This window comes from Ooceraea biroi, chromosome 7 (genome assembly GCF_003672135.1).
Source record: "Ooceraea biroi isolate clonal line C1 chromosome 7, Obir_v5.4, whole genome shotgun sequence".
Classification (NCBI taxonomy): Eukaryota; Metazoa; Arthropoda; class Insecta; order Hymenoptera; family Formicidae; genus Ooceraea; species Ooceraea biroi.
The window spans coordinates 14,861,841-14,877,658 of NC_039512.1; the positions used below are offsets into that span (position 1 = coordinate 14,861,841).

General features: G+C 44.4%; 3 protein-coding genes across 3 annotated transcripts; 1 reads left to right on the forward strand and 2 right to left on the reverse strand.

Annotated features, from left to right (window-relative positions):
* Positions 1-147: 147 nt before the first annotated feature.
* Positions 148-2,417, forward strand: LOC105287774 (tRNA methyltransferase 10 homolog A). The gene is made up of 5 exons (XM_011353543.3): positions 148-420; positions 687-996; positions 1,093-1,239; positions 1,310-1,415; positions 1,560-2,417. Exons 1-5 carry the CDS (start codon positions 206-208, stop codon positions 1,811-1,813), a joined length of 1,032 nt encoding a protein of 343 aa, XP_011351845.1. The 5' UTR covers positions 148-205; the 3' UTR covers positions 1,814-2,417.
* A 293-nt stretch (positions 2,418-2,710) lies between these two features.
* LOC105287766 lies at positions 2,711-7,794 on the reverse strand. The gene is made up of 6 exons (XM_011353533.3): positions 6,669-7,794; positions 5,241-5,351; positions 5,056-5,134; positions 4,770-4,938; positions 4,347-4,490; positions 2,711-3,816 (listed from the first exon to the last, which is right to left on the reverse strand). Exons 1-6 carry the CDS (start codon positions 6,941-6,943, stop codon positions 3,527-3,529), a joined length of 1,068 nt encoding a protein of 355 aa, XP_011351835.1. The 5' UTR covers positions 6,944-7,794; the 3' UTR covers positions 2,711-3,526.
* A 1,871-nt stretch (positions 7,795-9,665) lies between these two features.
* Positions 9,666-15,726, reverse strand: LOC105287806 (integrin beta-PS). Its single transcript, XM_011353597.2, has 9 exons — positions 15,416-15,726; positions 14,759-14,939; positions 14,255-14,570; positions 13,950-14,178; positions 13,789-13,873; positions 12,875-13,522; positions 12,246-12,758; positions 11,550-12,053; positions 9,666-11,455 (listed from the first exon to the last, which is right to left on the reverse strand). Exons 2-9 carry the CDS (start codon positions 14,936-14,938, stop codon positions 11,390-11,392), a joined length of 2,541 nt encoding a protein of 846 aa, XP_011351899.1. The 5' UTR covers position 14,939; positions 15,416-15,726; the 3' UTR covers positions 9,666-11,389.
* Between the last annotated feature and the right edge of the window lie 92 nt (positions 15,727-15,818).

Below are 15,818 nucleotides of genomic sequence, written 5' to 3' on the forward strand. Positions count from 1 at the left end.
TATAATGTACGTGACATAAACTATAGAGTTTCAGTACTGGCAAGTGGCAGTGAATATTGGAACGCAGTCTTAGGTCGTATGAATGTAATATCAGCCTTAAGCTTGTGTCCACGATGCTTTTCCATAAAAGCTACAAGTGGATTGGCTACACAATTCTCGGATCGAGAATCTCGATTACTAGCATCGTGGACACAAGGCTTTAGCCATGGACACACATGTCGTCGAGTGTATCATGTCAAACGAGAGTGATGCGGTTAACTGTACCAGGGAGAGTGAATTGTCCGGCGAGATCGGCGAGATAGACAATGACAAGACCGTCGTTGCGAATGATATATCCGAACTATCGACGAGTATGAGCAAGCGTCAGCTGAAGCAGGTGAAAAAGAAGGAAAAGTGGCTAGAATGGAAGCTTGAGAAGAGGTTAGAAATCCCTAACGTCACGTACGGATGCAGCGTACAAAATTTCGTAAAGTTTGCCCTATTTTTTCGAGTTTCTCATACCCAAGGCGTACTTAAAAATATACAATGTGTAAAAAGTGAACGAATTAGGGCCTCTTTCCCTGTTGGGAATTTCGCGTTACTCTATAACGACTCGCGAAAGGCGAGACTCGTGCATCTCGCGCGGGCTGTTATCTCGACTGTTTTTTGCCTCAACTCGTAACGGAACGATGTTTTTATCAGCGTAGATTGCGAGAGAAAGCTAAAGCGAGGGAGAAACGCGCTTACGCGCGCGCAAACAACTTGAGCCTGGGCCCATCGAGAAAGTTCTTGAAGCAGAGTACCATGGCAGCCAGTCCATGCACACTCACGGTGACCATCGATCTCTCGTTCGACGAGCTGATGATCGATAAGGATATTGCTAAGCTGACGAAACAGATACTCAGGTGCTACACTTTGAACAGAAGGGCGACGGCGCCCATGCAATTTTCCCTCACCAGTTTTACTGGCAAGTCGCGGGCCGATATGGAGAAGCACAATGGATACAGACATTGGGATGTATGTTAGCTCTACTATTTACACACTCGTTTATTACGTTTCTCTTGATGGTATATAGATTGAACGAATGTTATAATCTTGCTGAATGGTGTACAGGTGAGCTTTTATACCAAGTCGTATATAAATATTTACCCCAACGAGAAAATTGTGTATCTCACGAGCGAGTCGGAGAACGTGATAGATTATTTGGATCACGATTGCGTATACGTCATAGGTGGTCTCGTCGATCACAATTCACACAAGGTAAAACTACTCACGAATGCTTCTCTTTCGATCTCCTTCGCTCTCTCTCTATCGAGTACTCGAAATACAGGGTATATGCCACAAACTAGCGATCAAAGCGGGCGTTAGACACGGACGGTTGCCGTTAGACAAGTTCCTGCAGATGAAGGCGAGGAAGGTATTGACCATAGATCATGGTAAGATCATCCGGGGGACAATTGACACGTTTTGAACTCTCGTATTGGCAATTTATAAGTATTTATCAACGTTTACTAAATAATTTCTCGATGACACGAAATGTGTGTGAGCTTCTAGTATAATCGACTGTCGAATTTTTCCAGTTTTTGAGATACTGCTGCGAGTTAGCGAGGGTGACGCTTGGCAAGAGGCATTTCTCAAGGTGTTGCCGGAAAGGAAGAACGCTCGGCCGATCGCCTCCGTGCAACCTGAAGGAGAAGGGTCGCGAGATTCCGGATTTGTCAATGTAAATAGTGCAACATTGCTCGATGCCAATAACGCTTGCGACAAGGAAGGCAATAACAGACTCGAGTGTAATGTACCATCGAACCAAGTTGTGAATTCGTGTGCGAATTAATTTGTAGGTGCGCGTTAAGGGGATCCTGGAGTCGTCTGTATTACCGGCGGAATAAGTGATTTTTTCTAAAGAATTCTCTTTATTGTTTGCACAGAATGAAAAATCCTTTTCCACGATCAATGAATCGTGGACAACAAGACTTTCTGTTTGAAACGAAAAAAAGTTTGACAATTACAATTTTCTACTTCAATAATGTGCTTTATATAAAACTTTGGCGCTTTTTGTACGTACGAAATGGCTGTTGTCCACGCTAGGGACAATAAACGAATACTTGATGATGCTTTTTGAAGTGAATTTAGAAGCATAATAAAAAAGCTAAATTAAGTTAAGAAAATGTCATGCCAAATTTCACGTGTGAAATCGTGACCAAGAGTAACAAGATTAGTTCCTTGACATAGTGCAAAAGGATTTTTCATTTTATCAATGAAAAGATTTATTTAAAAACATTATTCACTCCATCAGTAATACGAAGGAGTTCACTAGCCACTCCAGGATCCCCTTAATTTGGAACGATAGCGTTTGAAAAGGACCTGGGAGTTAATAAAACGTAAGTTTTACAAGAAACACACAAAACAAAATAAAAGTTTGATGAATAAAAACAAAATGCAAGTCTCATCAGTTTGATTTAAAATATGAATCAAAGGAATGTGTGCGTTAAGACAAATTAAGACGGTTTTGATTTTCGAATTTAATTAACTTGTAATAAGTTGATTTAATCTCGGGAAGATCACTCTCAAGAGTAAGCGGTTTTCTCGTCATCTCATTTATCGAGAGAATTTCTTGTTCTACTTGAGCTCCACGAAAATTTACGCTTACGCTCATTTTCTCGTGATTAAAAAATTGTGCGCGGGAAAGGAGTTTGTATAATATAATAATAATAATAATAATAGTTATACATTTTTGTATCTGTTTCGTGTATTTTAAAAGATGTAGAGATGCGTAGACAAGAATAAGATGACAACACCAATTATAAATGATCTACAAAACGCGCCAGACTCGACAAACACCTCATCGGATACCTTCTTGCGCACATCTCCTATTTTACACATCTTGCAGACACATGTTACAATATAATACATTCTTACACGTCTAATCGTTTGTTCGCGCTACCAAAGAGTGCAGCCTCTATTGATCATCTCTCTCTCTCTCTCTCTCTCTCTTTCTCTTTCTCTTTCTTTCGCACATTCTCACATCACGCAGCAATGTCGCATAGTCACTGCTATTCGTCGCAATTAGGTCAAACGTGTAAACTGACTCATTCAAGTGTTTGTACACGTTTGTGCATATTTATTACATTGCAAATGTACATATGCCTATTTATCGTCCACGATGTTCCAATACCATCAAATGTATTGTACATACACAACTATCGTTAAGTGAAGAAATCTGTTTTCCTTTTTTCGATCTTTGCATAGATCGCCTGATCGATACTCGATACGATATCGCGCGTTTGCGCGTTCGTGTTCGCGATTGAAACGAGACAAGAGTAACAAACGAAGAAATCATTTCGTTCGTTTGACTTAATTTTGCTGGCAGAGTTGAATTTCCTCGCGATTTGAGCGAACCTCTTTACCATCAAATCGATCAAATCGTTAATTAACCAATAGGGTATTTTCACGTTTGCAGCTAAATAAAAGGACGTGTTTACATGTACGAATTTTATTGCGCGGATAATTTTCAATTTTATTAATATCGCACCGTCATCGGGTTTCATCATATCTTTATCTTTGCTACTTCTTCCTTGTCGATTATTTCAAAGTCGCTATCGCCATTACTCTCGTCGCTGCTGACGGCACTGATCTTGTTAGAGTCCAAGATCTCTTCCTCGGAAGACGAAGAGGAACTCTTCTCAAAGTGGCCGGCCTGGAATTTCATGTCGTTCTCCTCGGCGTCGTTTTCGCTGACACTGAGCTCCAATTCCGAGAGTTCCACACCGTCGGTACTTCCCTCCTCGTGCGAGGGTATGTTCAGTCCCTCCACGAGATCCTCGTCGTTTAAAGGACCTGTAAGCAAACCCGCCAAGTTCAGCGAGAGTGACCGTCAACGAGTTTGCACGCGGATGTAACCATGTAACATACTGCTAAAAGGATTTCCTCCAAGCCGCGAGTATCCGCGATTCGAGTCGATGAAAATGTGTTATTGCTTTTAAGTTGAATTATATTCAACTTAATATATATACAGGGTGTCCGGTAATGATCGCCCCAGCTTCCGTACACGAGTAGAGCGGATCGAGACGAAGAGAAAAGTCCTGTACCGTTTTGCGATATTCGCAATAATAATCCTATACCTCGAGCGGCTCGGCACTCGCCTCCGCGCGCTCTGGATTCGCTTGACTTTAATATTCAATATTTCGATTATTATTGCGAATATCGCAAAACGGTATAGGACTTTTTTTCTCTTCGTCTCGATCCGCTCTACTCGTGTACGGAAGCTGGGGCGATCATTACCGGACACCCTGTATATATATATATATATATATATATATATATATATATATATATATATATATCGCATATTATACGTAAACGCGTACCGTTAAAATCGTCCCACAATGCACTCGTCAGCGTCGGTGTCGGCGAACGATCGCCAGTCTCTCCCACGCGATTCAATACTTGAAGATTCGCTTCTGTCACCACTGGTAAAAATTCATCCTCGATGTCGCTGTCGCACCTCCAATCTTGAAATAGGGGGAAAAAAAGCATCATCGCTCTTATTACTGTTACTGTTTATCAGGTCTAAAAAGAAACATGTGAAAATCCGTCCACCATATAATACATGGAATCGTCTGAAAATCTTTCGAGAATGAGAATCTAATTAATAAGTTTGCGTGTACACAGGCTCTTTATTATTTCCATTTACGTTTCATTATTTATTAATGCCTGAAATACTTGAAATTGCTGGGATTTTTAACTTTGTCTTTCTCCTTCAATTATATTAATTATATCAAGACGCTTACCTCCGTGCGATCTGAGGTACGTTGTTATCATCTCGGATATTCTTAACGGTAGTCGCAGTACAGGCGGAGCAAATATGATGCTCCAGTATATCGTGTTTCGGCTGCTCGATGAGCTTATGCGACCAAAAAGCCATAGGCCGATTGCCACGGAACAAAGGAGGAACTGATACTGAAAAGTTTTCAAACAGAATTATCAGTCTGATTCGCGCGGCTTTGCGTCCCTTGCGGGGAACGCAGTTTCGAGATATTTCAAAAAATTCAAAGGAAGAAAAGAGAGAGAATTTACAATTTCCCGTCGCTCGTTTCGCAACTGTCCCAGTCTCTTCCACACGGAGTGAAGCCTAGAGCATACTTTCGGATGCTCCCTGAAAGGTGAGAAATTCTAATTACTAAAACAATAATAGTCAACCAAGGGTCAAAAATCAACTCGAAGCAAAGTGACAAATTATACTAGACATTTTCGGAACTTACTCTGCTGGAGCTAGCGTGTTAATTACTTTGTACACGACCATCATTTGAATAATAACATACACGGTAATGATACCAAAGGGCATCTGCGGCATCCCTAGTCCATTGTAAGCCCTGCAACACGCATCGTAAGTCAGCATTGCAAATCTGGCAAATCTCTGCGACGCGAAAATATAACGGCAAACAAGTCGCAAGTATCTTATCTCGAATAAAACATCTCGATTAGGTTTTCGAGTAGCGAGGAGCGAGTATAAAATATGCAAAACGATCATACGCCCTGATGTTAATTTGACAGACGTTGAATTTTTGTCGCAGGAACGTCCTCGTTGTACATAAAAATAATGCGTAAAAATGCACGAGGAATCGTAATGTTAATCGATCGCGTGATGTTATTATCTTTAATCGGGCAAACAAGTCGGTCAGTTAGATAAACAGATAAACGATTATGAGTAAAATCCGGTTGCAGGTTCTCCTTCAACTTATTCAACCTGTGGCCCCGTTTGGCATTTCGTTTTTACCTAGTGCGCGCGCGCGTTATCGGATTTCAACTTTTGGAGTAAGCTTGGAACTTGGAGGCGAAATAACGTAAGAAACGCGCGTCCTACGTCGTTATAGCCATCACCATCGTGTCTTTCGTGACATTGCGGTCCAGATCGGATCCGCGGATCAAGGACGTTGACGAGGACATTCCGCGAGAAAGAAAGACCACGTGCGCGGCAAGGTGCGTGCATGCGTGCGTGCCAGTGCACGCGTTGATCCATGCATGTAACCGGAAGTGACATATGCGCACGCCTACGCGTGCGCGTAAGACGGTCAACGTGCTCCGATCCGCAATTTTTCTTGCCGGCAATGCCTCGTGTACTCGCGCTCGACGTTTATGAATGCGCAAATACGTATTGATGACTGCACGCGATTGTAAACACGCACATTGATCTATATGCGCACGACAATCTCGGTGCGCGAAATCCCCCGCGCGAGCATCCGCGCGTTCGGGGCCTTGACCTAGAAGGCAAACTCACTTGCACGAAACAGCTGTAACGCGGCGCGGCGTGATATGACGTCACGGATACGGATGAGGGGGCACGGCGCGTTATCGCGAGACGCAAAACGCGCATTTCGCATACGCGAGAGGAGGCGCGCGCGCGACTACGTTACGTTAACACCGATATTTCGACTTGGACGCGGACGCGGACGCGGACGCCGACGCCGACGCGACGAAAATTGCGATAGAAACGATAGAAAGGGAAAAGCGAAGCAACGACGCAACGTAGCAAAAGTTGGCCCCGAACGTGCGGAAATACGCGCGTTAAAAGACGCGAAAGAAGGGACAAAGCGATAAATCGAACGGAAGCAGAAAGCAAGGACCTATACGAGAGTCTACGAGATTGAAAAACAAAGATCGTGCATGTGCGCCGAGACGGAGCGACTCACCAGACTACTACGCTGAACAGGAGCAATATGTAGACGTTGATGAAGACGGTGTAACAACCTTCCCAAAGCAAGCTCTTCTCCAAGGCGTTGCAATATCGACAAAACTCGCTGTGGCACTCGTAATCGTTATTCTCCTCGATGGAATCACGAGGACGGTGTGACGACTCGGCCTCCTGGCCGAGTGACGACGGTTCGAGCGGACGACGCGCGGCGACGTCGTTGTCGTAATCGCGGGGATGCACCCACCGCGAAATTGCGTTCGCTAGCTGCTCCATGACTCGTCGTCCTCGTTGTTGTCGTCTCCGTTTTCGTAGTTACCGTCTCTAGTCGGATGCGCGTCTAGCTGATGAGCATGACACGTTCTCTCGCACTCTCGGAAGACGACTGGTGGACGAGCCGGAGAATATTAATAGCGCGTGACAACCAAGGGAGAGTTCGCGTCGACGAATGCGAGCGCTTCGTCGAGGGTTTACCTCGAGCCTGCGCTGGCCTCGGCCGGCCGAAAGCCACCGAGAGAACCGAGAAGTGGGGAGCCGGGGGGAGGAGAGGCGAACGAGAGGAACAGGCAATGACGCACGTGTGGAAGCGAGACGCACAGCACGCGGCACGACGCGCACAATAGAGGCAACGACGATGCAGGTACGACGGAGAAGGTGAGAGACAGATGAGTTGTTTCAGACAGCTGTTTTACGGGACGCTCTATACTCCCGCCCGTACGGACAAAGCGGAAGAAAATGTGTCGTTTTACCTGCGTGCAATCGTGTGCAGGGCACGCACAGTGTTCTCCGGTGATATGGTATGCCGCGGAGGGAGAAAGGGAAAGAGAGAGAGAAGGAACGTAGCTACAGGGACCGAGGCACCAGCACAACAGCAAAACTCGCGTTAAAATACGCGAATGGACGCGCGAGGAACGAGGAACCGACGATGCGCTTTGTGCGCCGTAGCTCCGAGGCGATGACGCGCGGGCGCGGGTGCGTGCGCGCGAGCGCGAGCTCGTGAGCGTGATATATGGAGGCCGACTGACGTGTATACTATCGCGATATCTAGAGTATATGTATATTATTTCGTGTATGTGTGTAATAAAAAAATATGTGTATATATATATGTATGTTTTGCGCGCGCGTCGCACACGTATCGTGCCGTCTAGCTACACCGTTCTCCTCTTACTGTCCTTTCCTTGTTATTTCTTTCCTTCTCTTCCTCCTCCACTCCCTCTAGCTCACTCTACGTTGCATCGTCGAAACGTTGGAGTAAACACACGTGATGGCACCGCGAGGCACACGCGAATCGCAACAGAGTCGAAGATGCGCATGAGAATCTCATGCAAACTGATATATATATGTTTACATAAAAGTAACGCAGGAAATTTGTCATCGATTATACACTAATACTTGATCGATTAACGCAAGAAACGAGAGAACGTGCTCTCCTCCCCTTTTTGCTCCTTGACGAAATCAATGACGATGATGAAAATCGTCTTGCGAATCGACTCGTTTATCCGTACGTCTTGTTCTGCAATCAGTGAAATCACGCGACGAGTTGCACAATATTTTCTCTGTTACTTTTTCTTTGTCGAGCAGTAACAGCTTAAAGTTTGTTAAAAATTAATAGAGAGAGAGAGAGAGAGAGAGAGAGAGACACACGTGCTTCTTGAAATCTTATCGGTAAAACGTGTTTGTGCGCGCCCGCTTTTTCATAATTGAGACTTTCAGCACACGTTTTAACCGGAGCCCAGCATTCAAACCGAACGCGTACAGTAGGGTCAACCAATTAGAACTCGAAAATAATCGAGTGTCGCATCATCGCATTCGCACGAGTCATGATCGCGCAATTTCTCTCTGTCACTCTCTGTGCAATGCGAGGCGCACGTCTCGGAGGACATAATAATGGCGAATTTTTCTCGAGTTTTGCACACAAAAGTCAGTTCCTTTCTTTCTTTCTTTTTTTTTGGTACCTAAGTACGACTTTGGGACATACCTTTGTATTCTTGAAATATTTGTTCCGCTACGTTTATTCTCTGTTCGTTTCATTTCTACCCGCGCCAAGATCTTTCGAAACTGCCGAAGGTTGCCGAGCCTATTATTATATGAGACGTGGGCTGTTACTTTCTTCGCCATGCCGATATGTAATATTCGTTCCGTCAACGGTCAACGGCTAATGGTCTCGTCGGGACAGTTTCAAACGAAAGATAAAAAATCACTCGTACTGGAAGGAAGTCGAAGGAAGCACGAGAACTGTTCTTCGTTGCCTCGTGACGATTGATTCTTTATCTAATATGTCTTTACGAGACATTTCGAAAAACCGTATACTGATATACCGTATATTTTCGTTTCTTCATTTCGCCTTCGCTAATGAAGCTGCTATCTCTCACGAGTGGCCTCCGTTCACTTAATGCTTTTTGTAAAAAAAAAGAAAACAGGCTTTCATTCGTTCCACTGATACTCGTTTATATATCTTATATCGATAAACAACAAAAACATTAATTAAGGCTAATTCATCCGGGCTTATTTGCTTCTGCATTTTTCAAGGTAATTTTGTGAAAATGACGAACGTACATGCGTGACGAGCAGAATTCTTTCCATTTTAACAATTTCGGGCGTGTTTCAACACTAATGATAAAATAAATGTTGATATAAATAATGCAACGTATAATGTACATTATATATGATACACGAATATACGAGAATATATTCAAAATGATATATGATTATATATTAATTATATATGATTCATACACGAGGAATCGCGCCGATTAAACTAGTCAAGAAGAAAAGTACATCAATTTAACGTTATATTTAGCTTATATCTAATTATCTTTTTCCTATAAACACGTGTAGAGAGCTGCATGACAGATGTTTGCTGTCGATCATGCCGCTGAATTTTCAGTACCAATGAAAACATGTTTTCTCGATTATTATCAGGTTTTATCTTTAGGTGGCACGTGGTAATTTTATAAATACTATCCAGAGCCCCTTTCCGAAAATGACGAAACAGCGATCCTTACCGACACGTCGTCTTTATTAAACCTCGCATAGGATTTACACATGATCTACCAGATTTGCAAGCAATTGCACGTGACGTTTGTTACAACAATCGATACATGTATCAAGTTAGTGCCAAAAAAAAACACGAATAAACGCGATTAACGACACTGCAGTCATCGTAAAAACAGTCGCAATAAAAGCATCAGAAAACGAAATCAAGAATAAACGGTTTGCACAAAGAACAATTATAAATCTTCCTTTCGTTGAGTCTCTTAGAGAAGAGTCTGGCCATTATGTAGTCCTTTGAGATCGATACTCTTGGCGAGATTCGCAAATGGAGAGGACTGAAATAAATAATTATCATGTATGTTCAGTTCAGACGCCGGTTATTCATCTCAGAGTTATTCTCGTCCCCGCCTTTCCTCACCTTAAGAGTGACCGATTTACAACCGTTTGATCACCGATTACATTCTGGCTATATGTATATATTTATACATTTATACGTGTGTGTATAAATATACGTGTATATATATATATATATATATATATATATATATATATAATGAAATAGGGACTACGAGTCAATCGAGCACTAACATTATAACACGGGAAAAACTTATTTCTACTCGCGAGCAATACTTTATACATTTATACAATTTCCTATAAAGACACTCCCTCTCGAGGGTCTTCCTCGTCGCGCAAAAAAAGAGAGAAAAAGTAATAGAGAGTACACGTGTAATAAAGTTAAAATGAATTACATTACAGGGGGACGAAAGATTATTCAAAGATAAATGCATCGTCAAATTTTGTTGCATAATATAAAGTATACCTCATGAATTGCACTCGGAAGATGCAATACACATATATGTATGTATATATGTATATATGGGAAGATCTCGGACAGTCGTGCTCCTTTCCGATCACAAGGGGGATAACAAAAGTCAAGGTTCACATATCGCGAGTGTATATGCAAGCACGTAATGAAATGTAATGAGACTGATTCTCGGGACTAGTCACTATCCGAGTCACCAAGTGAAAAGTTGTACGATACGTATTTCGCATCGATTTTCGAGAAAAGTGCCGTCGAATGCGCGCGAAAAGGAAAAAAAAACCAACAAAACATTGCGTTTCGTCGAAATAATTGGCAACTTTTGAGATTTCCACGGTGCTACGGAATTTGTTCCTAAGAATCCAAGTCCCAGTACATAAATTACATTAAACTCTGTACAAGTTCGTATATAGTAGAAAATGCAGAGGTGTAACCGAGAGAGTTAATGCAAGCATAACGTCGTCGTTATAAAGGCACTTGAATATCAAAAATTAGCCTAAATAGCACGGTATTAAATCGTGATAACGTATTATGTTTACTACTTTGTAAACGAGCGGCGCGCGTTCCGCACGTACGCGCGCACACGTCCGCAACGCAGTCTATGTTATATGGCAGTATTAAGTCTCAAGTTCTTTCGAAATATCTCAACAAAATAGAGTATGCCGTATTTAAATATTAGTTTCTTTCAGTAGTAATACGCTACAAAGGTAAATCTAGATCTCGTTAGATCCTCGCGAGGCCGTTCGCGCCGTTGCAGTGCGAAAGATCGAGATTACCGAGTGTAATCGCACACGGGTTGCGGGTACTCGCACAGTTCGCTTCGCGAATTGCTCGGGATCGCGTCGCTGTCACGTCGCTGTGATTCTTCCTCCAAGATTTCACGTTACTTCCGCTTCCAATTGCACAAGTTACTTTCCCGCGTAAGTCGGATTCTTGAACGTGGAAGTGGCCTGCTTGTAGATTGGATTCTCTCCCTACGGAGCAAAAGGGAAAATACATTAAGAGAGAGAGAGAGAGAGACGGCCGGTGTAAAATAAATCTCGGAAATGTATCGAGCACGAGTCTAACCGTGTCCCATTTGGCCATCATTCTCTCCTTCTCGAATCGAGCGAATTCTCGCCTGTCGTGTATAGTAGTTAAAAGCTTCCACAGCAGCAGCAATGCCAAGCCGACCAAGACCACCGCTGCGATCACACCCAGGACGATTCCGAGCATGTAGACCTGCGGCGGGCACTCGCGCTCGTTCTGCGCGCGCACCTTCAGGCAATTGGTCTCGTTGTAGTAGTAGACGAAGTTGTACTTGCAATCGTCCTCGTCCGTGCCAAAGCACGGCACCTCGTCGTTGTCCACGTCGACGATCACCGTCTCCACGCCCTCGGGCACAAACTCCTTGCAGTTTCTCGCGCATTCCTCCGGGTCGCTGTAGTTGCCGGTGTTGTACATCTGGCACTGCACGCACGGTTTCAATTCCTCGCAACGGCTCGGACAGGTCGGACACTTGTTGCAGTGCTTACCGGAATACCGCGTGTTACCCTCCTCGTGACAGATGCATTCGCCGCAGATGCAATCGCCCTATTTATAAAACGAGAGCAAGGCATTGGTGAGTGAGAAGCTCCTCGCATTTTTCACTAAACAATTTTGCGAATCCGCATTGAATGGTGAATACAACTCTCTTGAAAATGCGCGATGCCACACGTTACACATTAAAGGATTACTGAAACAAGGTAAAAACAAGGTGCCATCTCTGCATCATTAAACACTCACATGGCCGGAGCAAAGTACGCCGTTGGTGGTTCCAGGCGCGACGCACGAGTCGTTGGAAGATCTGCAGTTGCAGGATGGACCGGTCCAGCCAGCGTTGCAGACGCACTGACCGCATTCGCAAGTGCCGTGGTCCGAGCAGAGTACACCCTGATCCCGATCGCAGGAAAAGTTGTCGCACTCGCAGAAGTGTCCCGATATCACCTCGTCTGGATTCTCTCGCTCCTCGCACTCGCACTGGCCGCAGGCGCACGTCCCACGACCGGAACAATCGACCAGGGTGGTATTGTCCGGCCGACACGACTGGAAGTGCTTGTCGAAACCAGTGAGCTCCTGGTGCGGGCTGCACTCGCAGCGTTTGCCGAAGAAACCGTCGTAACACTCGCACACCCCACACTTGAGCGTGCCCACGCCGTTACACTCGGCCGACTTTTCCTCGTACATGTGACCCTCGCGCTCGCACTCGCAGTCACACAGCATCTCCAGATTCACCGTGAGAGTCTCGTTGATGCCAACCTAGTACGTTATTCACACAGAAGAGAACATTACAGATTACAATTATAAATACGTGAGCAACGATAAAAATAATTACATCGATAGCTTGTACGATAACGATCGAGATGTTATCTTACCGGATAAATGTCAAACTTTTGTTTCCATTCCGATCTATTGGCCGGGCAGCTGGTAACCTCGATTTCCGCGATAAAGTCCACCTTCGTGCCGACTTTTAATCCATCGCACTTGGATGTCTCGACCGCGGGCCCGGTGCCCAGGCATCGGGAAAAGTACTTGACCCTGATTGCACTGCTAGCAGTGTCTTTCATCTCTACCGAGCTCGAAATGGCGTCGTACTGCTCGCGGATCAGTTCCACGACATTGCTGGAATCGTCGGACAATTTCCCGGCGAAGGAGCCCTCGACATGCTTCGTTAATCGCTTATACACGTTGATCTGCTCCTCGGTGACCGCCCATATAATGTTGATCGCGTTTTGCTTCACCTTCAGATTGATCTGCGAAATGCTCGGGTAATCCTGCAGGGAGGAATGAGTGTACGTGCCCTTGGTGTCTAAATGGCACAGACCGTCGTTCGGTTTGACGATACCGCCTAGCTTGCCGTCACCCGCGTAATGGAAACCGGCATCCGTCGAGAAGACGAGCAGCCTGCGCGCTTTCTCGCGCCAGCCTATCTGATTTCGGCAAACTATCGCCTGCATGATCGCGTCGAAGCCACCCTCCGGCGCATCCAAGTTGCCAGACACGGATGCGTTTCGCACCAATCCCTGCAAAAATGCGTCTTCAAAGAAAAGGAAAAAAAACTCTGAGAACATTGTGAAAACAAGAGTCTCTCCTCCTTCTTTTCTTTCATAAACATTAATCCGGATTTCACTAGAGTCCAGAATTTCTATAGAATGCGGATTCTGTAGCTAGAAGCGATTCAGTCTTGGCACAATTTCCTAAGAACTATACTGTATGATATAAAATTATACGCGTGTCTTTTTACATTGTTTTGTTGGTTTTTCTTCCTTTTTTTCATTATTGTGCTTACCGCAAAATGGCTCGTATCTTGCGACAGTCTCATAATGTTTCTGTATCCGTAAGGCGCCGCACAACCATCGCATGGTTCAATAAGACTGAAACGCAACGATAAGCAAAACTGATCGGTATCGATCACACGATTGGCGATAACGATTTCGGCAAGAGACTTACGATTTTGGCACCGTGTTGACATACGGCATGACGACTTTGTCGACGAAGCTGCCAAAACCGAGACGAAAGTTACTCGTGATCTTGCTCATACTCTCGACCAATAACTGGCCCAAATCAGACAATCTTTTCTTGTCGTCTTCCATAGATTTGCTCAAATCCATAAGATAATAGAGATCGACGGGATAATCTTCCGCTTGGGAATAAGCAAACGACATTCTGTAAGCTTCGTCTGAAACAGATCATTCGCACACATTAATGGTACCGTTCGTGATACTCGTTTTGTGGGTGGAAATGAAATTATTTACTTATTCTAAGTTTGAGATTAACTTCCTGTGGCCACATCTGTACAGCCTCCTGCCTCCTGCTGCCGCTGACACTCGAGCCTTCTCTGTGGAAATGAGAGGAGGACGAACTGGAAGACGAAAAGTTGGAATACGAGCCCTCGATGCTACCGTATCCTCCTGACCCACCACCACTGCCAGCAGCGTATCCACCCTTTGTCAAGTTACGATGTCGCAGCATACTAAAGTCATTGTCTGGATTCCATGTATATTCCGGTGGACAAGTCGCAAATATCTTTGTATTGATATTCGGTAAGAAGCACCTTTTCTCAGGAAATTTCTATGAAGAAAGAAGCTATGTATTAGTATTCATGTGTGCAAACGTTAAACGGGATCTAACCCCCCCCCCCCCCTATATCAGTTATCTGTAAAGAGAAAGAGAGAGGGAAAGAGACAAATTTATCTTTCTAGCAAGTGCAATAGTCACATAAAAAGAGTAGTACACAGCTCAGACTAATAAAAACTTACCGGTGCTGCGCACCAGGCACAATGCGGAGTTTGTATACATTCGTGGCATGTCTGCTTGCTAATGCAGGGATTCATACCCGTTAATCTCTCTGGTGGAGGATAATTGGCCTGGACTAGAGAGGCCAACAATCCTGTCAGTAGCATCCCCACTGAAACCAGCCATCCTGAGCTGCCAAACATCCTACACAATCATGAATATACCAATGAGCATCGAGACAGCAAGAAACATGACAGGAAATCAAAATAGACGATTAAGAAAGAATCACGGAAAACAGCGATAGGACCACGAAATATTAGACATGAAAGCTCGACGAGATCGACACGATTAAAAGGAAGAAAGATAACAAAACTGTGATGGAACGCAGCGAGTCTGTTCAATCGAATGACAGATCGAAATACAAATTTACGTACAATCGCATTTCTATTTTTTTTCTTTTGTAAAATTGGAGAAAGACGCGATCGGACGGTCGGACAGGAACTACAATCGGGCACCTGAACCGTGCGAGTATCGCGGCTTATTCATACGCGATGATGCCGTCATCTTTATATTTGCCGAGCAGCATCAACGCACGGTGCATGACTAAAGGCGTCGCGATAACGCGGACATTCGTGACGAGCGAGGCAGGCACATCGCCACGTGAAGTGGTCTCTGCTTACTTATTTTGCGAGCGTGCGCGCGAACTTTGCGTGCGTTCTCGTGTTCCTCCTCGCGGTGTTTGTCTACAGCATCACAATCGTCGCACGATAGATACTTTTCCTTTTCTTGTCACTCTCGAGATCACCATAAATGGCAATCCATCAAAACGTATCAACGAACGCACACGAAACACCTCGAGTATGGTTGCGCCGTAAACCTAACGTTATCGAGCTTAACGCGCATCTTTGCGCTGATTGGTCTAGACGAGTAAGAGGAACGCGTGCATAGCTCCGTTGCAAACGAAGCCTGCTGTTATACCATAGTTGCAACTAAAGTCACTAGATATTACTACTGTAATACCGGTAGCCAATCACATAATTTCATTTGGGCTTGAAATTGTCCGTATTTTGGTTCCATGTGTTG